We start from the raw sequence: 23,324 nt of genomic DNA on the forward strand, positions 1-23,324 counted from the left end.
CGGTACAGGTTGACAACCTCGCATTGGTGACTCGCAATGTCAGCGGCCAGGTCCCTGCACGAAGCCGTAAAAGACCTGTTGGTCCACAATGGAAATGGCAATTCCAGTGTTCATTTCCATTACCACAGGATGCCCGTTCACCTGCAATGTGACTCTGATTGGCGCCACCTTCTTGGGAGGTGATCTGGCCATTCCAGCACTACCCTTTGATGAGGCGGGAGTTCGATATAGAGGGTGGACCAAACGATGAACGCCATAGTCCATGGGCCCTGCAACTCCTGTACCCTTTCTCTACATTTTCACGGAATAGTGACAACTCAATGGCCCGCTTCAAGTCTAACATGGGCTCCGCCAACAGCTTCCATTGTATGGCCGTGTTGTTTATTCCACAAACCAGCCTATCCCTCAACATCTCAGAGAGAGACGGTCCAAACTCGCAGTGCTCTGCCGGCCATCAAAAAAGGTCAGTGACCAACTCACCCGGAGACTGCACGGCTATGATGAACCTATAACATTGCATTATAACGGAAGGTTTCAGATCATAATGTTCAGCCACTAGTGCAATCAACTCATCAAGTGATTTGGAGACCGTGCACCGGGTAAATAAGACATTTATAATTCCAAACGTCAGGGCCCGCAGATGGTCAGGAAGATCACTTTCTGACTGTCTTCCCCCAAGATACCATTGGCCTGGAAGAAGTGCCTCACACGCACTATGTATTGGCACCAGTTTACCAGGCCTGTGTCGAAGGCCTGTAGCTTACCAAATAGCAGCATATTCAAACATTATATCCTCACATTCCTGCACGGTAGTCATCCAGGGTTGCTTGGTTTTTCAATAAGCCAGTACTGAGTCCCATTTGTCTTCATCGCCAGTTTACAGACCGAGGAAGCCAGTGTAGGAAGCAAAGATTTATTTGAACTATTTACAATAATCTGTCCACGGCAGTAACTATCCACAATCACATTCCCTGTTGGGACAACCAACTTCCCGGTCTCTGCTTGGACCAGTTTTTATCTTCAGTTCCATCAACCCCAGCTCCCTAACAAGTAAACTAATACTCCACGGGGAGATCAATAATCTCCTCTATGGGCCTCGTGGGGGTTACGACAGGTTCCCTCTAAATCACTTAATCCTCATCTTAAGCCTCTGCCCTCTGGTCTTAGACACCTCTGCCATGGAAAAAGATTCTTACGATTTAACTTCTCTATGCCTCTCATGATTTTTTAAAAAATTCCAATTAAGGGGTCATTTAGCGTGGCCAATCCACCTACGCTGCATATCTTTGGATATGGAGGTGAGACACACGCAGGCACGAGGAGAATGTGCAAACTCCACATGGACAGTGACTCGGGTCCTCAGCGCCATAGAATCATAGAATTTACAGTGCAGAAGGAAGCCATTCGGCCCATCGGGTCTGCATCGGCCCTTGGAAAGAGCACCCCATTTAAGCCCACACTTCCAACTTATGCCTGTAACCCAATAACTCCACCTAACCTTTTTGGACACAAAGAGCAATTTATCATGGCCAATCCACCCAACCTGCATATCTTTGGACTGTGGGAGGAAACCGGAGCACCCGGAGAAAACCCCGTAGACACGGGGAGAACGTGCAGACACTGCACAGACAGTGAGCCAAGCCGGAAATCGAACCTGGGACCCTGGAGCTGTGAAGCAACTGTGCTAACCACTGTCCTACTATAGCCATCTGGGATGGCCACCTCCAGAATACAAAATGGACATTTGCAAAGATTGCAGGAAAATATGGACAATGCTAAGAAAGCAGGCAGGCACAGAGCCTGTCTGCATATTGGAGAAACAGCTCCCAGACAAGACTGAAACTCTAGGCCCATTAGCATATGGATGGCCCAGCTCCGGGAACAAAGGAAGATACTTAAGTAACCGATCTGGCCCCCAACCACGCGGCGCCAGTTCCCCAAACCGAAAGCAGAAAACAAAGCAGACCAATGGCCATTTAGGACACGCCCAACCATCAAGGCACCCACCCCTTTATTGGTCAGGATCAATGCGAATGATCAAGAAACGGCCCAATTGATTGGGGCCAAGTTCAAGGCCCGCCCAAAAGCGTGCAAAGCCCCCTCCGGGTATAAGAAGAAGGCCCCAAGAGAGAATTGCTCTCTTGGAATCGGCTCTCAAAGCGGAGAGACCCGTCCACCAGCTGCACCAGAAGTAAGTCCAAGGTCAACGCGCGCTACCAGACGGACGACCTTAGCTGTTCTCCTGTACCCCACTTCGACTCCAGCAGCCTCAGATCCGAACAACGGCCACTGTTCCTCTGACTGAGTGGGCGCCCGAAGCTAAGTATAGGCTTTAGCAGTAGTGATAGTTTAGTCTGTAGTATTTCGTGCATGAGTAGATATTGCTGTGTGTGTAAATAAATAGTATTGACTTTGAACTAACTAACTGGTGTACCGGCTCTTTGATCAGTATTCAGGTTCGAACCATGTGGCAGTATCGAAAGATACCTGGCGACTCTAAAGCAAACGTAATTAGAATTAAGGAAGGCGACCATATTGACCGCCATATTTAGAACCAAATAAAGAGAGCAACATTTACTGTCGACTCCGCCGGAACTCGACCTAGAAGTGGCCTAGTCACTCCGAGAGAACCCAAATTTGAATTGGAGTCCAATTGGAAACAGAAAAACCACAAGAGTAAGAACGATACTGATCAAACCTCCAAGATTCGGAAATGTGTTAATGCATGCGTACTAACAGGGATATAAGGTAAACCTGAGAGATTTTGTTGCGTAAAACTGTCGGGATTTTTGAAGGCCAGAAATTAGCGTAAGCCGTACCCGTGTTTACATCACCACTTTATCACCCCCTGTTCCAAATCCGGTAGAGACCACAGAGATAGAGAAAAATGGCAATGAAGGCAATGGAACGCCTTATGAACCCCCAGGAATTCGAGGTTGCAGTGACCAGTAGAGTAGGACAGTGTCCCGTATGGGAAGAAGAGATCAGAAAACATCTCAAAGGGAAAGGATGCCCCTTTGGAGTGAATTCTGCGCCAATGATGAAACAGGTCCCGGATGTTGAGGGCATACTTGGTGGGAGAACCTGACAGAGATCCATAGGAAGAGCTTAGGGAAAGCTCGCAAGCCGATGGCAATCGTGTCCTGCTTGGCACAATTGCGAGGCACAGCGGAGGTCATGAGGACGCTCCGTAGAGAGATTGAGGAGAGAGACAAGGGTAGTAAAGGAGATGTGAACGGATATGAGAGAGAGAACAAGGAACTGAGAGAGCAGTTAGCGGCGAGGGACAAGGAGGTGGAGGATGCCAAGCGGGCACACCAGTCTTGTCTCGCCCATTTGAGCAGCTTTCAGTCCCAATATGACAAAGCCTACCAAGCCACGCAACGCACGGTGTTGGTAAGACAGGAAACTGAACAACAGGTCTAGCAGTTGAGGAAACAGTGCAACGACTTAAAAGCAGCCCTACGAGCACTCCACACTTTCATAACGGAACAAAGGCAGAGCTCGGTAGATCATGCAAAGTGTCGGAAGCAAATTGCAGAATTGCAATCTCTGCTTTCTGTTCAGAATGGGTTTCAGAGTACGTTTGGACCCCAGTTAGACCAGGAAAATGGCCCCGATTGGCAGGAGTTAAATGAGACTGCCCACAGATATGTACATGGGACATGTACACAGGAAAAACCCCAGAAACGAAAAGCACCCCAGCCCCCGGCTGCACAAGCAGAACACACCCCTATGAACCCTGTAACCACACATCGCAGGGCCGCAGCAGAAGGAGACTCAGATTTCCTATACACTACCCTGTTAACCGTCACCCAATTAAAAGACGCGTGTGATAAAATAACACCGTTCCGACCCACATCGGACCCCCACCAGTTCTTTGCTAGAGTAAAACAGCAGGCGACCATGTACGGCCTGGATGAAAAGGAGCAAGTGAAGCTCACTGTTTTAAGTCTCGATCCTTCAGTCGTAGCAGCCCTTCTTGACCCACAGAATGTAGGAGGAGGCACACTCCAGGAAATGCACACAGCGATCCTAGATGCGATCGGCTATAACAAAGGAGACCCCGTAGAAGGCCTAAACAAGTGTAGGCAAAAAAAGACTGAGCACCCCACAGCGTTTGCAGGACGCTTGTGGATACATTTTACCGAGGTATTTGGAGAGTTAGCCCGCGCCCATTTGTCCCCAGATAATATGGCCAAATGGACTCGCATCCTAGTCTCTCATGCAACAGAGGCAGGACAGAGAGCTTGCGCAAATTACGACCCCTCAGACGAGGCCCACAACGAGAAATGGGTTTTGAAAAGATTGTCCCGCCCTTGGGAACAGTCCATCCAAGGCAAAACCGCATTTGTTAAAACAGAGGAAGAACAGGCAGACATGCATCCAGTTAGGATGCGCCAGAACCCCGCATGGGTAAATGAGGGCAGGAACAGCCCACAGCAACCCAAATCCCAGGAGTGTTATAATTGTGGACAATTAGGACACTATGCACGAGAGTGCAATGTGCCCCAGAAGCAGCAGAGAAACCAACAGATAGGCGCCCTAAATAAGAATAGGGCAAAGCCAATTCACAGTGATAGCGCCCGTTCTGAGAACACAGATATGAACGGCACCGACTGACGGTGTTCAGGCTCCCCAACTTGGGTCTGCGACACCCTTTGGGACAAGTCCGGTAGACCGGTAGTGGCAGGCACAGTCCGGGGACACCCCGTAGAATTCCTTTGGGACACAGGAGGGTCCCGCACCACGCTCAATTCCTCCACAATGTTTCAGCGAGACACGTGGCCCACGACAGACACCATTACACTCAGCGGTTTTACAGGGCATTTACAGCAGGGACACATCACAGCCCCTGTAGCAATCCAGATAGGGAACATTAAAACTAAACACCCCGTAGTTCTGGTCGATCTGTCGCAGACAGCCGAACACATCTTAGGAATTGACTTTATGAGCTCCCACAACCTCTCATTTGACCCGGTAAATAAATGTGTGTGGAGAATTGCAAAGGCAGCACGAGCCCCCGCCACGCTCACAGTTGGAGAGTATATAAGAATCGGATCTGCGTAGCAGGAGACTTCTGGTTCGACCCTCGAGCCATTAGTCAGAATAAACAAATTAGGGAAGTCCTGCAGCAAAACAAAGCAGCATTTGCACAGCACAAGCACGACTGTGGCAAGATCGCTGGCTTAGTGAATATTACAGGTTCCGTCCCCAGACCCCAAAATCAGTACGGTTTTCCCCAAGAAGCAGAGGGAGAAATCTCAAAAGTGATACAGAGTCTGCTTGATCAAGGCATACTCCAATCAGTAGCCTCCACGAATAACGCACCAAATTGGCCCATCAGGAAACCCGATGGATCATGGCGACTGACCATTGATTACCGGGAACTGAACAAAGTAACCCCAGTACCAGCACCCACCGTAGCCACGAGTCCCGCGACCATGCTCAAACAGGGACTACAGTCAAAACAAATTTCGATTTTGGACATTAGCAACGGCTTTTGGTCCATTCCATTGGATAAAGCATGCCAATATAAATTTGCATTCACATTCCAGGGACAGCAATTTACGTGGACGTGCCTTCCACAAGGCTTCCACAACTCCCCCTCCACTTTCCGCCGACAGCTGGCAAATGGATTAGCAAAATTTTCCCGACCTGATTGTCTGGTCCAATATGTAGATGATCTGCTACTACAGAAGGACACAAAGGGAGAGCACATTTCACTTCTCGCCAAACTTTTAGGACTCTTCCAACAAACTGGCTGTAAAGTGAACCCCAAGAAGGCCCAGATTTTACAGGAAAAAGTGATTTACTTATGTACAGTCATCACACATGGCAAACGCAAGATCGAGCATAAAAGAATCGACTCGATTGTCAAATTACCCCTGCCCCATAATGTCTCAGCCCTCCGGTCATTTCTAGGACTGGTTGGCTACTGCAGAAACCACATTGATGGTTTCGCCACAAAAGCAGCGCCCCTATTGGAACTTCTCAAAAAACAAGTACCTTGGGAATGGCTTCCACAGCACACGGATGCCGTGGATACCTTAAAAAGAGCCCTCAGCACAGCCCCCGCATTGAAGGTCCTAGATCCACTTTCCCCGTACGCAATTGTGGTTGCAACTACCGACCGAACCCATTCGGCCGGGCTCCTCCAAGAACGACATGATCGATTAGGCCCCGTGGCATACGCCTCACGCGTATTAGATCCAATCGAGCAAGGATTTTCTGCCTGCGAAAGGCACCTGCTCGCAGTTTTCTGGGCAGTACAATACTTTGCCTACATTACAGGACTCAACCCCATCACCATTCTCACTGAACACACCCCAACATAGCTACTACTAGATGGTCGACTTAAGGATGGCACAATCAGCCAAATCCGCGCCGCCCATTGGACCCTTCTTTTACAGGGACGGGACATCACAGTTAAGAGAACCAAGACCCACACTTTCCTAGCCGATAATTTACATTATGCAGGTACCCCACATGAGTGGGAAATCATCATCACTAAACATAATACAGGACCCTTTATACCTAAGTCAGCTCCCAGGAAAGCTGGTACTACACCCCAGAGACCCCAGCCCACAGACACATGCGCATCCCTTAGAATCTATGTGGATGGCTCCTCCACAGTTTTAAATGGGAAAAGAATCACCGGTTGCGGCATTTATGTAGAGGTCGCGCAGGGACGCGCCCTAGAAGAGATTTCGTTAAAATTGCCAGGACATCTAGGCTCGCAGGCAGAAGAACTGGCAGCCATAGCTTATGTTGTAGATCACCCGGACTTGTTTCCGACCTCAGCCGACATATATTCGGACAGTTTATATGTCTGCAACAGTTTAACAGAATTCCTACCCCTATGGGAAACTAGAGGATTCGTTTCCGCAGACGGAAAGCCCCTACCCTCAGCCCCATTACTCTAACATATTCTGAAAACGGCCAAAAATAGGAAATATGGAACCATCAAAGTTCGAAGTCATCATCGTTCTTCCCCCCCTGGTAACGTTACAGCAGACGCCCTAGCGAAGGCAGGTTCCAGACATGGTCACTTTTGGAACCCCCCCGAAAGCGCCCCAGTACACGCGGTTCAGGTCTCACAGACCAACATTCAAGATTTGGCAAAAGCTCAAAAGGAATATGAGAAGCTCAGGGAAGTTTTAAAAGGCAACTTCCCAGCCCCTTATGATAAGTTTAAAAACGCGATAACCACACATGACGATGTGATTTTAAAAGAAGGCATTTATGTAGTCCCCAGCCAGGACAGGAATCAAATTATTTGTCAGTTCCATGACAATCATGGACACCAGGGCATTGAACCCACCCGAGCCCACCTCAAACCCCTCTGCTGGTGGCCTGATTTAAAAGCCAATGTTACACATTACATTGAGAATTGCTTAATCTGTGCCCAGAACCATCCGGACAGATATGCAAGAAAGGCTCAGCTTAGTCACACCCACCCCGTTAATGGCCCCTGGCTGAATTTGCAAATCGACTGTATAGGACTCCTACCCCCCTGCAGAAATGGTTACAAGTATGTGTTGGTGGTCATCGACTCCTTCACAAAATGGGTGGAAGCTTTTCTATCCAGAACAAACACTGCCAAAACGACAGCTAAAATACTAACACAGCACATCGTTACAAGATACGGCCTCCCACGCAGTATAGAGTCCGATCAAGGCTCCCATTTTGCAGGATGAGTGATGAAAAACGTCCTCACAATTTTCGGAATAAAGCAAAAGTTTCATATTGCATACCACCCCCAATCAAGCGGCATTGTAGAAAGGATGAACAGAACTCTAAAATCCACCCTCAGGAAAATGGTGCAACAGCACCTGGGACACAGTTCTCCCATTTGCATTAATGTTCATTCGAAACACAGTATCCACTTTCACAGGATACACCCCCCACACCCTCATGACCGGACTCCCCATGAAAGGCACAGAATATTTATTAGGACTGGATTTGGCCAGCCCCACAGTCACCGCCCTCACGCATGAGAAAGCAGTACAACAAGCTATTGAAAATGTGAAGCCCTGCCCACGAACGACGTATTCGTACCCTCCCCCAACCTGTCCAGCCTGTCCTCAGACAAAACTTCGACTCCACTCCCAGAGGCACCACTCCGCCTCTCCCTTCCTTCAACCAGCAGCGACAGCGATAGCGATGACGACAGCCCCAGAACACCACGTTACGATTATACCCCCGCACCAGGCCCCACTCCCAGCGATTCCGAACAGGATTCCAGCGACCCCTTCGAGATAACATACATTAAAGCCCCTGATCCAGACCCACCGCCCGACGATTATGGATTAAACCCTATCAGCTCCAACCTCGATACAAAATTCTGGCACCGAGACAATTCGTTCAGGCTCATCCGGAATGATGAGATGGACCCCAAATCGCCCCAAGCAGCTTTAGCAAACCTACTCCAGTCAAGAGTATGGCAGCCAAGAGAAGATGATGACATAGAGTCTGACTCCCACCAAACGAATCCCTTTGCGACTCTCTGTTCGCTTTAGAGCAATGAGGTGTCCAGATGATGGTAAAAAGGAACCGATGGAGATTTACGATATCCTTTCTGATGGAACCTGCACCATGTTCGTAATGTATGTTTGTTTGTTACTGTGACTGTTGAGTGTTGTTTGTTCACTTAAAGTTTTCCATGGCCCCACGCCAAATCTTGATGCAGTCAGAACTACCCTTCTGACGCCCAATGGCTGTTAGAGGAACTAATTTGTCGGCAGAGAAGCGATCGTAACTGCTCTTCTGCTTTGAAGGTAGCAGTTAGCAACAAATGCAACCCCCACAATGACCACAAATTCTTACCGTTCTTGCCGGTCGCTCAGGCAGTGGAGAAACGGCACTAATCCCCGCCCTGCCTGAGGAGCCCCCTCTGGTCAGCTACGCTCGGGTAGAGCACATAAGGCACTGGTCACCGTCCTACCCGGGGATTCAAACCATTCTTACCCGCCGCGACCCATACGCACCCCATTTTGGCGCTTTTAGTTCAAAACTCTTTTGTTTATTTATGGCGACCCTTCGGTTGCTTCCAAATGCTATTTACATCCTCAAACACTGGGATGGTAGATCACACAGGCTGCCAGGCAGCTCGCAATGTGTCAGTATTTTTCTCGGATGTCTTATTCCAAAGATTTAGGTTTTTTTTAAAATGAGGGAGTCACAGGTGGTGACCAATTACAATGGGTGATTGGCAATAAAGGTCAGACAGACAAACAGATGAGATCTTAAACAAGATAATAACAGAAATTATGCTTGTGTCCATAGAACTCGGGAACCTCAGAAGAAGAAAAGAAGACAGAAAGAAGGAAAGATGAAGACAACCATCATGCTCTACTGTTGGATCTTAGCGGGATCCCTCCAGTTGCGCGCGGACGCTACCCCCCTGACCCTTACCACACAGGTCGTGAATGTTTCCCACCCCTGCCATACACTAAACCCCGAGATAGTTACCGATACACCGACCTGGTGTGACAAGTTCATCACCTGGTATTCCCTGTCCTGCATTGTGGAAGCACTGTTAGTACTGGCGAGACTCTGCAGTGTCGTTCAGACCCTTAGACTCAGGAAATGGCGGAGGAAAGCCTCCCGCACCCCGGTATACACCCTCAGCTCCCCTATTTTTGGACTTTAACAAATCCCCCAACCCCTTTAAGTGAATTAAAGTACATCTGTTTTTTTGTGTGTTCATTTCGTTTTAATAAAGAAATGTAAAACTCTGTGCTTGACTGCCAAGCCAGAGAGACCTGTGTTGCTGCTATTGTGCAGTTTAAAATGTTGGAAATTATTTTGATTGATTCAGGCTAATTTAGTTAAGGACAGTTAGAGGTTCCAGTTTTTTTATTTTGTAATGCATGCCTGAATGTCATAGCGCCCCGTAGAATTTTATAATGATGCCTGTACATAAAATAATTTAGGTAAAAGTTGCAATTCATAGGACAGAGCAGTGTAGAGCCTGTCAAGTGCTTTAGGGTGCCTGACTCAGCAGGAGAACGAAGACGACGCGGTAATGTGATCCTTCACGCTTCACGTTGAGGATCACAAGGAGGGAGTGTAGCCATCTGGGATGGCCACTTCCAGAATACAAAATGGACATTTGCAAAGATTGCAGGAAAATATGGACAATGCTAAGAAAGCAGGCAGGCACAGAGCCTGTCTGCATATTGGAGAAACAGCTCCCAGACAAGACTGAAACTCTAGGCCCATTAGCATATGGATGGCCCATCTCCGGGAACAAAAGAAGATACTTAAGTAACCGATCTGGCCCCAGACCTCGCAGCGCCAGTTCCCCAAACCGAAAGCAGAAAACAAAGCAGGCCAACGGCCACCTAGGACACGCCCAGCCATCAGGGCACCTACCCCTTTATTGGTCAGGATCAATGCGAATGATCAAGAAATGGCCCAATTGATTGGGGCCAAGTTCAAGGCCCGCCCAAAAGCGTGCAAAGCCCCCTTCGGGTATAAGAAGAAGGCCCCAAGAGAGAATCGCTCTCTTGGACTCGGTTCTTAAAGCGGAGAGACCCGTCCACCAGCTGCACCAGAAGCAAGTAAGTCCAAGGTCAACGCTCGCTACCAGACGGACGACCTTAGCTGTTCTCCTATACCCCCCTTCGACCCCAGCAGCCTCAGACCCGAACAACGGCCATTGTTCCTCTGACTGAGTGGGCGCCCAAAGCTAAGTATAGGCTTTAGCAGTAGTGATAGTTTAGTCTGTAGTATTTCGTGCATGAGTAGATATTGCTGTGTGTGTAAATAAATAGTATTGACTTTGAACTAACTAACTGGTGTACCGGCTCTTTGATCAGTATTGTGGTTTGAACCTTGTGGCGGTATCGAAAGATACCGGGCGACTCTAAAGCAAACGTAATCAGAATTAAGGAAGGCGACCATATTGACTGCCATATTTAGAACCAAATAAAGAGAGCAACACTACCGTGCCACCCCATTAGGCAGCAGTGCTAACCTCTGTGCCACCGTGCCACCCTGCCTCTCATAATTTTGTATACCTCTACCAGACATCCCTCAGCCTTCTCTGTTCCAGGCAAAACACCCCAGTCTCCAGTCTCTTCTCATAGCTGAAACTTTCCATCCCAGACAACATCCTGGTGAATTTCCTCTGCACCTCTCCCAGTGCAATCACATCCTTCTGCTGGTGTGGTGACCAGAACTGCACACAAGATTTCATCTGTGGCCTAACCAATGTTTTAGAAAGTTGTACCTAGACCTCCCTGCTCCTATTATCTATGTCCCGGTTTCAGTGATAGGTTTCAATGAGATCACTTCCCATTCTTCGAAACTCTGGATAATATAGGCCCAGTTTGCCCAATCTCTTTTCATAACACACTCCCGCCATCCCCGGAACAAGTCTGATGAACCTTTGTTGCACTCCCTAGATGTCAATAATGTATTTTCTGAGGTAAGGGGGCCAAAGCTGCACTTAGCTGCGATCTAACCAAGCTTTGATAAAAATTGAAGCAAGACTTCGCTGTACCTCAAATCCTCTTGTGATAAAGGCTTAAATTCTATTAGCCATTCTAATAGCTTGATGCACCCACAAGTTAATCTTCAGTGACTCATGGTCAAGGTGTAGCCACCTAAATTGGCCAACTCCTGATTTAAAATGGCGAACGGCAAAGGCTGATGGGAAAGTCAGCCAACAAGACAGAAACCAGCAGCTGCAGGTTTGCTGTGTATTTACCTCAGCAAAGACCAGACAACATCGATACCAGCGACCATCAGCATAACAAAGTAGCAGCCATCTGCATACTGATGAGCAATCCCCGGGAACAATAAGTAACATTTTGGACACACAAAGCAAAGCCAGACTCCTCGGCGCCAGCAGGAGCCAACACAAAGGAGGTGAACGAGCACCTCAAGACCGCCCATCGATCGGGGAACCGCTCCAGTATTGGAGAAACTCGAACCAAGCGATTGGGACAAAGTCCAATCACTTGGGACCAGGTACAGGGTCTGCCCCGAAAGGCGGGAAGCCCCTGGGAACTATAAGAGTTGAGCCCCAAGTTCAAATCGCTCTCTTCTTCACCTCTGCGTCCTGCCCGGGTCACCCAGCATTGACCGTGACCGGTGCAGTGACGACCGACAGAAGTAAGTCTTAATTCAACGCTCGCTACGAGATAGGCGCTCCTAGCTATCAATCCATACCAACTTTGAATCCCGCAGACTCAGAACCCGAACGAAAGGCCATTTGTTCCCCTGACCTGGTGGGCCAGTCCGAAGTTAAGTTTGGCCTGTTAGTTGTAAAAGTAGCTTAGACGTAGAATTTGTGCATGAGTAGCGATTACTGTGTATAATAAATGTGCTTTGATTTAAATTACTAATCGGTGTATTGGGTTATTGATCATTACTCGGACTTGTGGTAATGTCTGGTAACCCAGAGACCCTCCCCCCACCCCCCAGCTCTGAGGGGCAGGGGTTCAAAATCCCACTGCGGTTGTTGTCGAAATTTAAATTCAATTAATAAATCTGGAATATATAACTAGTCTCATGATAACTATCGTCAATTGTTGTAAAAGCGGGCCTTGTTCACCAATGTCCCTTTGGAAAGGAAATCTGCCTTCCTTACCTGGTCTGGACTACATGCAACACCAGGCCAACAGCAATGTGGTGGACTCTTAACTACCCTCTGAAATGCCCAAGCAAGCCACTCAGTTCGAGGGCAATTAGAGATGGGCAACAAATACTGGCCTTGCCAGCAATGCCCACATCCCACAAAAGAGTAAAGAAAAATAAACAGGTAAAGTTTACAGTGGAAGGTCAATGTGGTGCAACATTATTCCATCCTTAAACACAAGAAGACAATCACATTCGTCAGTTTACAGAGTATGAAATTCAGGTTTGTGGAAGAAGAATGTTGGACAGGGTGTTGGGGGAGATCTTCCCTTTTCAATATAGCGCATTACCTGATTTTACATTCAAATGAGAAAAGACAGTGGGCTTACCTGGAAATGGACCTTTCTGCATGATATTAGAAATAAATGCATGAACTCGTCTAATTTCAAATGGGCTAATTTGACTGTCTTAACTAACGGAAACAGGATCCAACCTTTGTTTAAATAACACACAAATTTCAGTTTATTACTTCTGCACTGTAAATTCTAAATTCTACTGATATACAACACAATTTCAAGGCATTAGTTTCCTGCTACAAGAACAGTAACATATGTTGCTGATGCTGTATAATATGGCCAGCTGCATTACGTTTTTTCTTGAGAGGAGTGTGAAATTGGCTATTTATCACAGTAACTTCTCTTCTAAAGAAAAAGGTGCCACCTCCTTTAAAACAAAAATCATATTCTCAAGATAAAACTCCCATTGCTCTTTAAATCCATATTATAAAGTAACCTTTAAAAGGAATTGATTAGCCTTTAGCCGGGTCTCCAATGTTCTGTTCTATGCACATTTGTCAACCTCAACAATAAATTCTACAGCCAATGTTACTGGCGCCTTTCAGATTGTTTCTAATCTGCTCACCTTTGTTTACTTCAGCTTTGTCAGGGGTTTCAAATAAACAATGTATGTATGTACTGTAATTGGGCTTCAAAGGAGAAGACAGAGAATTACAACCAAAGAAGAATTTTGTCAAAAATGTTTGAAATTCGCTTACACAGTTGAAATCTTGTTAATTAAAGGTGCCTATTTCGCAGTCACAAAATTGATGGGCACGATTTAACTAAATTGGAACGAAGTCCCATAGCTTGCACGATTAGCCACATGTTTCCCGGCTCGCGAGAATCACACCCCCACCACACCTGCACAGGCACCCCCGGCCTGATCGCATCCATGCACAAAATACCAGCCTGGCACCTTGGCAGTGCCAACCTGGCACCCTGGCAGTGCCCATGCCAGTTGGCTGTGACATCGTGGATCTAATTTTCTCTCAGTCTTCTTCAGACTGAGCTTGGATATTTAGGCTCCTCATCTCTAGAACCATTCTCATGAATCTTTTTTTGCATTCACCCTAATACCTTCACACCCTGTCAAAAGCTTGACGCCCAGAACTAGACCCTACACTCCAGGAGAGGCTGAACCACTGTTTTGTACAGGTAATTACAACATCCTTGCTTTTGTAGTCAACACTCTGTAAATAATCTGGGCTCATTTACGATCAGGGTGGAATGGCCTGCATCAAAATCCTTAAATCTGCCACCAGCGGTTTTCAAGTGATTTAGGCTTGGAATAGCGGGCAGTCGAGCAATCAGTACTTACTGATGCTCGATGCTGCCCCATTCTATGTGACATTCACACATCAGAAACTACACCATGCAAAGGCCCAATATCGCCATCTGACAATCGGATACTGAGCAGATCCCCAAATCACGGAATAAGCCAATTATTTGGAAATGTCTCAAATTCCAGATAAACGCTTTTGAAACGTTCTTACCAATTACAATCACTTCTTCCATCTTCAATAGACTGTCTCAGTGGTTGCACCGTGCATTAAATATCATCCATATCCATTACATTTGACCAGTGACATTATTCAACAGTACAGCTGATAAGAAAACAAGCATCACTTTGGCATAAAAATTTAAAGGGCACAGCCTCCACTTAAGTGTTCACAAATCTTTTACTAGTTGTCAAACAGGATCAACTGTGCTAACCACTATGCTACTGTGCTGCCCACATCAAAGAGAATAACATCAAAGAGAATGAGAAATATATCTATCGTGTAAGAAAGGAACGCAGTCATAGCTACCATCACAGCCACACCCAGCTGTAGAAACAGTCTCCCGAAAATAAGTAATTGCTAAATAGACAGCCAAATAAGATCCAAAACTCAAACTGAGCAGATTTCCCTTTCACAGAAACTGAAGACTGTTTTCCCAAACATGGCCAAATTCCCTACTTGTGGTAAGTATCTGCTGGATTTAGCTCATAGAGTTGCATAATGTTTGGGAACAAAGGGGCATCTCAGAGTGGAGGGAACGTAGGTACCTGGGAACCAAGAAACTTCATGTAATACTGTGTGCATATAGCGATCAGTGTATTAAGGGTTGTAGTGCATTATAGCCCTTCTTGTTGAGTATTTATTTTCTGAGTTAATAAATATTCTTTATTAATTGTTCACACATCGACTGAACTATTCCTCCCTGGTTTCCATATCTTTTCTCATTATATCAAATTGAAAATATACACCACTAAGAACCGGTGTTCCAAGTTACCCCTCTGGACTTTGGGATTCTCATGCATTTGACATTAATGGGGTTCGTAATAATCTTTGTTCTCAGGGTGTGGTCAACACTGGCAAGGTTGCATTTATTGCCCATAGCCAGCATTCCAGCGATCACAGGGGTAGGGAGGGGCCATGGAGGAAACTAAAAACAAGAGAGAGAAATTTAAAATCAAGGCATTGCTTAACCAGGTCAGCAAGCACAGGGCGATGGGCCAATAGGATTTGATGCGAGTTAAGGTCCAGGAAGCAGAGTTTTGCAATGACGTCAGGATTTCAGTAGGCAGATCGTGAAAGACTGGCTAGGAACATGTTGGAATAGTCAAGTGTAGAGGTTACAAATGGTTGGATAAGAGTTTCTTCAGCAGATGAGCTGAGACAGGGCTGGAGTTGGGAGTTGCCCTGAAAAGACTCCTACAGACTTCAAAAGTTAACACTCGGTAGATGTTGCCAGACATGCTGACTTTTTCCAGTATTTTCTGTTTTTGTTTCAGATTCCAGCATTCACAGTATACTGCTTTTATTCTGCTGGAGATGTTGCGGAAGTGGAAGTTAATTCCGGCTTTTGTGATGGGAATAATATGTAGTCAGAAGTTTGTCTTTGGGGTCATATATCCAGTGCATCATAGTCCTTCAAGGTTGCGAATAGTCTGCTTCAGCCTCACATGGTTTCCAGAGAGAAGGACGGAGTTGAGGCTAGAGGACAGAGTTTCAGGTAGTTTAATTTGAGGAAGTTTGGACACATCTAGTCCTCAATGCCAAATCAGCAGTGTAACAATTTAAAGATGGTGGAGGGGTCGAGAGAGACGATGGGAGAGCTGGGTCCATGTGGAAACCAATGCTGTCTTCAAAGGGGAGCACTGACAAAAATCGACTGGGAGCAGAGCCTAGTGGGAAAGACAGTAGAACAGCAATGGCAGGAGTTTCTGGGAGTAATTGAGGACACAGTACAGAGGTTCATCCCAAAGAAAAGAAAGGTTATCAGAGGGGGGATTAGGCAGCCATGGCTGACAAAGGAAGTTAGGGAATACATCAAAGCAAAAGAGAAAGCCTATAATGTGGCAAAGAGTAGTGGGAAGTCAGAAGATTGGGAAGGCTACAAAAACAAACAGAGAATAACAAAGAGAGAGATAAGGAAAGAGAGGATCAAATTTGAAGGTAGGCTAGCCAGTAACATTAAGAATGATAGTAAAAGTTTCTTTAAACACATTAAAAACAAACGGGAGGCAAAAGTTGACATTGGGCCGCTCCAAAATGACGCTGGTAATTTTGTGATGGGAGACAAGGAAATAGCTGAGGAACTGAATAAGTACTTTGCGTCAGCCTTCACAGTAGAAGACATGAGTAATATCCCAACAATTCCGGAGAGTCAGGGGGCAGAGTTGAATATGGTAGCCATCACAAAGGAGAAAGTGCTAGAGAAACTAAGAGGTCTAAAAATTGATAAATCTCCGGGCCCAGATGGGCTACATCCTAGAGTTCTAAAGGAGATAGCTGAAGAAATAGTGGAGGCGTTAGTTATGATCTTGCCTTAGTTATGATCCCAGGAATGGTAGGCCTAACATTCGATGAACGTCTGAGGATCCTGGGATTATATTCATTGGAGTTTAGGAGGTTGAGGGGAGATCTAATAGAAACTTACAAGATAATGAATGGCTTAGATAGGGTGGATGTAGGGAAGTTGTTTCCATTAGCAGGGGAGACTAGGACCCAGGGGGACAGCCTTAGAATAAAAGGGAGTCACTTTAGGACAGAGATGAGGAGAAATTTCTTCAGCCAGAGAATGGTGTGTCTGTGGAATTCATTGCCACAGAGGGCAGTGGAGGCCGGGACGTTGAGTGTCTTTAAGACAGAAGTTGATAAATTCTTGATTTCTCGAGGAATTAAGGGCTATGGAGAGAGAGCGGGTAAATGGAGTTGAAATCAGCCATGATTGAATGGTGGAGTGGACTCGATGGGCCGAATGGCCTTACTTCCGCTCCTATGTCTTATGGTCTTATGGTAAGCGAGATGCAAACTACCAAACATTGCTAAGTTTCGATATCTCATGGGCAAATGTGTGTTAATGAAGGAAAGCCAGCATGGATTTGTAGGGGCAAAATCATGTTTAGCTAACTAGCTGGAATTTTTTGATGAGGTAAGGCTGTTCATATGGTGTAGATGGATTGCCAAAAGACATCTGATACAAAGTCATGCAACAGACTATTATAGTTCATGGAATAAAATGGACAGTCGCCTCATGGCTGAGTGACAGGAAACAGGCTGATGTCTAATGGATATTTCTCAGATTGGAGGAAGAAGGTTTGCAGTGGAGTTCCCCAGGGGTCAATGTTAGGATCATTGCTGTTCCTGATGTATATTAACAACCTTGACCTTGGTGCACAGTGTGTGTTATGCTGCTTCGGATAACGCAGGCTGCTACTTGATGCAGTCTTAACTAAAGGATGCTCCAGACTCTGAAATTAGTTCAATGTGTTTATTGAACTACAGTTCTCAAATGAGTTCGACTCGCTGCTAATCTAACTGTAGTAACTCAGTCTAACTGTACCAGCTTGCTCTAAGCCACGCGCTGGGGTGTGATGCTGCTGATCAACCCTGTCTAACTCATTCTGAGTGTTCATTGGTTGCATGTTTGCATATCATGACACACAGCACGCAATTTCAAAAGCTGCAGATCATACGAAACTTGGAAGCATTGTGGACTGCCACCCGGGGACTAGTGTAAAACTTCAAAAGGACAAAGGACAAAGTCAGGTTGGAAGAATGGGCAGACAAGTGGCAAATGAAATCTAATGCAGTGAAGTGTAAAACAATTCATTTTCGTAGGAAGAATGCAGGGAGACATTAGAAAATGAAGGGTACAATTCTAAAGGGTGGCCCGGTGCACAGTGATTAGCACTGCTGCATCAGAGCACTAGGGACCTGGCTTTGATTCTGGCCTTGGGTGACTGTATGTGTGCGGTTTGCACACACACTGTTTCTGCATGAGTTTCCTCCCACAGTCCAAAAATGTGCAGGTTAGGTGGATTGGTCACGCTAAATTGCACCTTAAGGAGTGTACAGGTTAGGTTACCGGAATAGAGTGGTGGAGTGGGCCTAGGTAGGGTTCTCTTTCAGAACCTTTTATTCTCTCTGGGGACTTCTAATTGGCACTCTTTTCCCTTGGTTTCTGGGGCTATTGGTACTCTTTTTCCTTGGTTTTTGTGGCTATTCGCACCCCGTTTCCTTTGGTTTCTGTGGCTATAACTCATCTTTCATTCCCTCACTCCACAGTATAAATATATCCCATTTTCTGAGTCTTTTAGCTTTGACAAAGGGTCTACTGGACTCGAAACATTAGCTCTTTTCTCTCCCTACAGATGCTGCCAGACCTGCTGAGATTTTCCAGCATTTTCTCTTTTGGTTTCAGATTCCAGCATCCGCAGTAATTTGCTTTCATCCAGATCATGACATCTTGTGAGGTTCGGTTGAATCGAGAGGCGGTAAATCGTGCAATGGGACCTGGGTGCATATGTGCCTAACAAATTAAATTGGGAGGACAGCACGGTAACACAGTGGTTAGCACAGTTGCTTCACAGCTCCATGGTCCCAGGTTCGATCCCGGCTTAGGTCACTGTCTGTGTGGAGTCCGGGCATTCTCCCCATGTCTGCGTGGATTTCCTCCGGGTGCTCCGGTTTCCTCCCACAGTCCAAAGGTGTGCAGGTTAGGTGGATTGGCCACGCTAAATTGACCTTAGTGTCCAAAAAGGTTAGATGGGCTTACTGAGTTACAGGGATAGGGTGGAGGGTGCTCTTTCCAAGGAACGGTGCAGACTCGATGGGCCGAATGGCCTCCTTCTGCACTGTAAATTCTATGACAGTTTGAGAGCAGTTACTAAAGCACACAGCATTGAGATATTTGAAATCAGCAAGGTTTTAGACACAGTGGAGAGGGAGAAACTGTCCCCGTTGATGGAAGGACCGAGAAACAAAGGGCGCTTCTTTAAGGTAATTGGCAAAAGAAACAATGGAGACACGAGGAGAAACTATTACTCGCAGTGAGAGTGCAGTGGATGCTGGTTGAATCGAGGCATTTGAGAGGGAATCGGATTATCACCTGAAAAGGAAGAATGCTCAAGGCTCCAGGGAGAAGGCTGGGGAGTGGCACTGGATACATTGCTCCTTCGGAGCGCCAGCGCAGACACGATGGGCTGAATGGCTGCTCTCTGTGCTATAGCTATTCTATGATTTTGTGCTGTATCCAGGCATTAAACTTGGGATCTCCCTAACCTGCATGGCTTGATTACTCAGCGGATGCACTTACCGAGCTACTGAGCTAACATACAGCCAAAACTACTCAGGTCATTGTGAAAGCTGAAACAGTAGATTTATTGAGTAAACACACCGCAATCTGTGGCTGGCAATTATCATGGAAACTCATCAGTTTAACAGCAGCATTCTGGCATCCGCAAGTAGAAACAACCTCATAAGGTGTAGAAATTACTCACCATTTACACAAATCTCATAGGATTTGCACACATCAGCCTCAAACAAGCAGCCTGCAAGAGAACAGAAGTAAAACCCATTACAAATACGATTAAATGTACAGAGACTAGCCTCCAAATAGCTTTGAAGACAAGCATATTTGTGAAATATAATTTCCGACATGAATCAATTTGAGCCGTGCATGACAGAGGAACATTTTTGATTGCCTTCTCCTACTGGCCTCCTATTTTCATTTTTCCAGTTTTCCCCACCCTCTCTTATTGTGCAGAGACACCCTCCGCAGCCACGCCGCCCGGTCCATGTTTGTCAATACTTGTAGTAATTCACGCCCGTGAGACTGCCGCCTGAGAAGATCGGAACATCGCAGAAGGGAGGAGAGCATACTGTGTCCAACGCACTGATCACATATATAGACATGCAAATGTTTGTTTTGCGTGCTGCTGCCAGCATGGGGCACAAACCTCGTTATCGTTATCGCCACCAGCGGAGCTTGGCGCATGAATCGGTGCCAGGAGCTGACCTCAATTTTGGCCAAACGCCCGATTCTCGAATCGCAGTTTTCATTTGCGGCGTCACGAGTTGGAGAATTTTGCCCACTGTCTCAGATGCTGTTTCCACCCTTGGATTGGATTTTATTTTGCCCCTTTCAACATGTGCCCTGTCGTTCTGCTGGAGTTGCCATTTTCCACCCAGTGCCAGAGCGGCGCTGTTTTCAATAAAACTGGAACAAAGTTGATCTAATTTCAGAAATAGACACAAGCTTCTCCTGACCACAACTCCCTGGGCGGGATTCTCTCAGCCCGGGGCCGGGCCGGAGAAGCCCCGCGACCAGCGCGAATCGCGCCACGGCGCCCCGGAGCCGCCACATGATTCTCCGAGCGGAGAATCGGTGCCATTGGCGCCGGCATGGTTGGCGCGGCGCTGGTCACGGGTCGCTCCACGTGACCAGCCCACCGATTCTCGGGCCGAGATGGGCCGAACGGCCGTTGTGGAAACGGCGAGTCCCGCCGGCGCTGGCCACACCTGCTCTCAGCCGGCGGGAACTCAGCGTTGAAGGGTCGGGTGGCAGCCTGTGGGGGTGGGGGGGGGTCTGACCCCGGGGGGGGGGGGGGGATCTCCAATGTGGTCTGGCCCACGGTCGGGACTCACCGATTGGCGGGCCGGCCTCTCTGACTCCCGGCCTCCTTTCCTCCACGCCGGCGCCTGTACTCCTGCGCAATGTTGGGTCAGGGCCGGCGTGGAAAAGGGAGACACCGTGCATGCGCGGAAATCGTGCCGGTGCAACTGCGCATGCGCGGGTTCGCACCGGACCCACTGCGCATGGGTGCATCCCCCGCACCCATTCCACGTCCGGATCAGAAGCTGGAGCAGCGTGAACCACTCCAGCGCCCTGCTGGCCCCCTGTAGGGGCCAGAATTGCTGATCCTGGGGCCGTGTTGACGTCGTCGAGAAACGCGATGGCGTTTCCGACTGCGTCAACACTTAGCCTCGGGATCAGAGAATCCCGCCCCCTGTATCTACCCAAGGTGGGAACCAAACCCAGGTAAATGAATCCCACTTTAGAAAGAGCAGCATGGGGAGCAAAAGCAATGGAGAGAAACTGCATTCACAACGATAATCTGGAAATGTAGGCAATAGGATATTGGTGTTGAGGGAATGTAAAAGAGTCCCATAAATGCCATCAGTTCAGATACAGCAGAACAAACAGCAAACAGCGCCTGGAGCTAACAACCTAACAGCTGGAGTGACTATGTGTCATAACACCCACGAGGAATACAAGGAAATCATTGTCGATCTCCCCTTCGGACTCGTGGAGTACAAGATTCCTAGGAAGGAGGTGGAGGCCACTCGTCCCAACAAGGACTGGATTGGATTGGATTTGTTTATTGTCACGTGTACCGAGGTACAGTGAAAAGTATTTTTCTGCAAGCGTTACTGCCATGGGTAGAATATTCTACATAGCTCAATAAATCCTTGTTCCACTGCTGCTGGCTTCCTCAAGTTACTAAACTGTGATATCCTACTTGGTATTCTTCTTGCCCTTTCCTCCTGACTCCCTGCAGTATGCCGATTCCAAAACAGGTTGCCAGCAGGCTTTCCGGTGTCGCATTTTTAGCAGTGATGCATCTCCACCAACTCCGAGGAGATGCAGAGAGGTGGAATGGACACACTCTTTTTGCCGAGAGGGGAACACTCATAAACGTGCCAACTGTTAGCATTTCATGCAAACCTCAACGTTTTGACAGAATGACGCATGTGGCGGGATGTGTTAAAAAAAAAAGTAGCTGTCAGCTGTCTCTCCGCTCAACAGCTCGCCTACCAGAGCCCGGCCATTTGGAAGAGATTCAGCCACCACATAATGCAGGCAGGAATGTTTATGTTAGCGAGAACAATAGGGCAAGAGTGAAGAGGGAACTCGAGATCAATGAAGGGGTGAAAAAAAAAGCGAATGAGTTAAAAAAGGTTGGTTGAGCAGCAGAGAAGGAGATAATGAAGTAAAAATGAAAAGGGGAACTGGTGGCAGGAAAAGTTAAAATGAAGGTCTAGAAGCAGGGGGTGATGCCGGGAGACAGGACAAGAGGAGGAGCCGGAATCAGTGTTTTCGAATGAGAGACAAAGGACAGGATTTTGTGGCCTTAACAGGGATCCCGGTCGGCAGCTGAAAAGCTGGCCAGACCCCTGCCTCTTTTCGAGATGGCGCACCACATCTTATTCCACTCGGGTATTGGATCAAGGTCCCCCAAGAATGGAAGCTTGCTGAGAGCTGCCTTCCAATCAGAGGCCAGCAGTTCATTTGTACTCAACAGTGCCACCAGGCGACTGCTACTGGTATGGCACCCACCTCAGGTCTCCGATATATAAGCAGCCCAGGCACAGGTGAGTGAGGCTGGGGTTCAGGCAAGGGTAGGGAAGTGGCTTTCAGTGCCCCTTCTCGATGCTGGGTCCTTCAATCAGGCAATGGGTGCCTTTGAACAAGGGTCAGTGACCCCACCGCCTCCACCCACCCAGACACTGGAGTCCGCAAGCAACCCCAAACAGATTTGCCTGTCATGCTCCCCTCAAGGTGAGACCCCCACCCAGAACTCGGTTAACAGCAGCAGCAGTGGGATGAGGCCCACAAGTAGCCTTCCCGCCAAGGGTTTAATCGGAGTGGAATTGGGAAGGTGGCGGGGTCCCCACCTGCCATCCTCCAGCCGGGTTAAATGAGGTCTCCCACCTCCAGACCCGCTAGAATGGAAAGAACAAGATTCTTCCCAAAGAGGGGTAGCATAAACTGAGAAGGGAATGCATGGGGGAGCACCATCATTAACCGATGTATGGAGTGTGGGTCGCAAAGAGAGCCAACATTAACTGAAGCAGGTAGAGGGTTAAAGTGGTTGAGGGGGTGATAGTCTGATTGGTCTACCCATATCCACATATAATTTAATTCTTGGCAGCACAGTGGTTAGCACTGCTGCCTCACAGCACCAGGGACCTATGTTTGATTCCAGCCTTGGATGACTGTCTATGTGGAGTTTGCATGTTCTCCCCTGGATAAAAGCAAATTACTGTGGATGCTGGAATCTGAAACAAAACAAAAAAATGCTGTAAAATCTCAGCAAGTCTGGCAGCATCTGTAGGGAGAGAA

General features: G+C 47.4%; 1 protein-coding gene across 2 annotated transcripts in view; it reads right to left on the reverse strand.

Moving 5' to 3' along the window:
* The window catches only part of ptprn2 (protein tyrosine phosphatase receptor type N2), a 1,583,832-nt gene that overhangs the window by 1,353,227 nt on the left and 207,281 nt on the right, over nucleotides 1–23,324 (reverse strand). For both annotated transcript variants that reach the window (XM_072508225.1, XM_072508226.1), the window contains exon 2: nucleotides 19,699–19,749. In XM_072508225.1, coding sequence (XP_072364326.1) covers nucleotides 19,699–19,749 — 51 coding nt within the window. The remainder of the gene's footprint in view (nucleotides 1–19,698; nucleotides 19,750–23,324) is intronic.

Source organism: Scyliorhinus torazame, chromosome 6, assembly GCF_047496885.1.
Source record: "Scyliorhinus torazame isolate Kashiwa2021f chromosome 6, sScyTor2.1, whole genome shotgun sequence".
Lineage (NCBI taxonomy): Eukaryota > Metazoa > Chordata > Chondrichthyes > Carcharhiniformes > Scyliorhinidae > Scyliorhinus > Scyliorhinus torazame.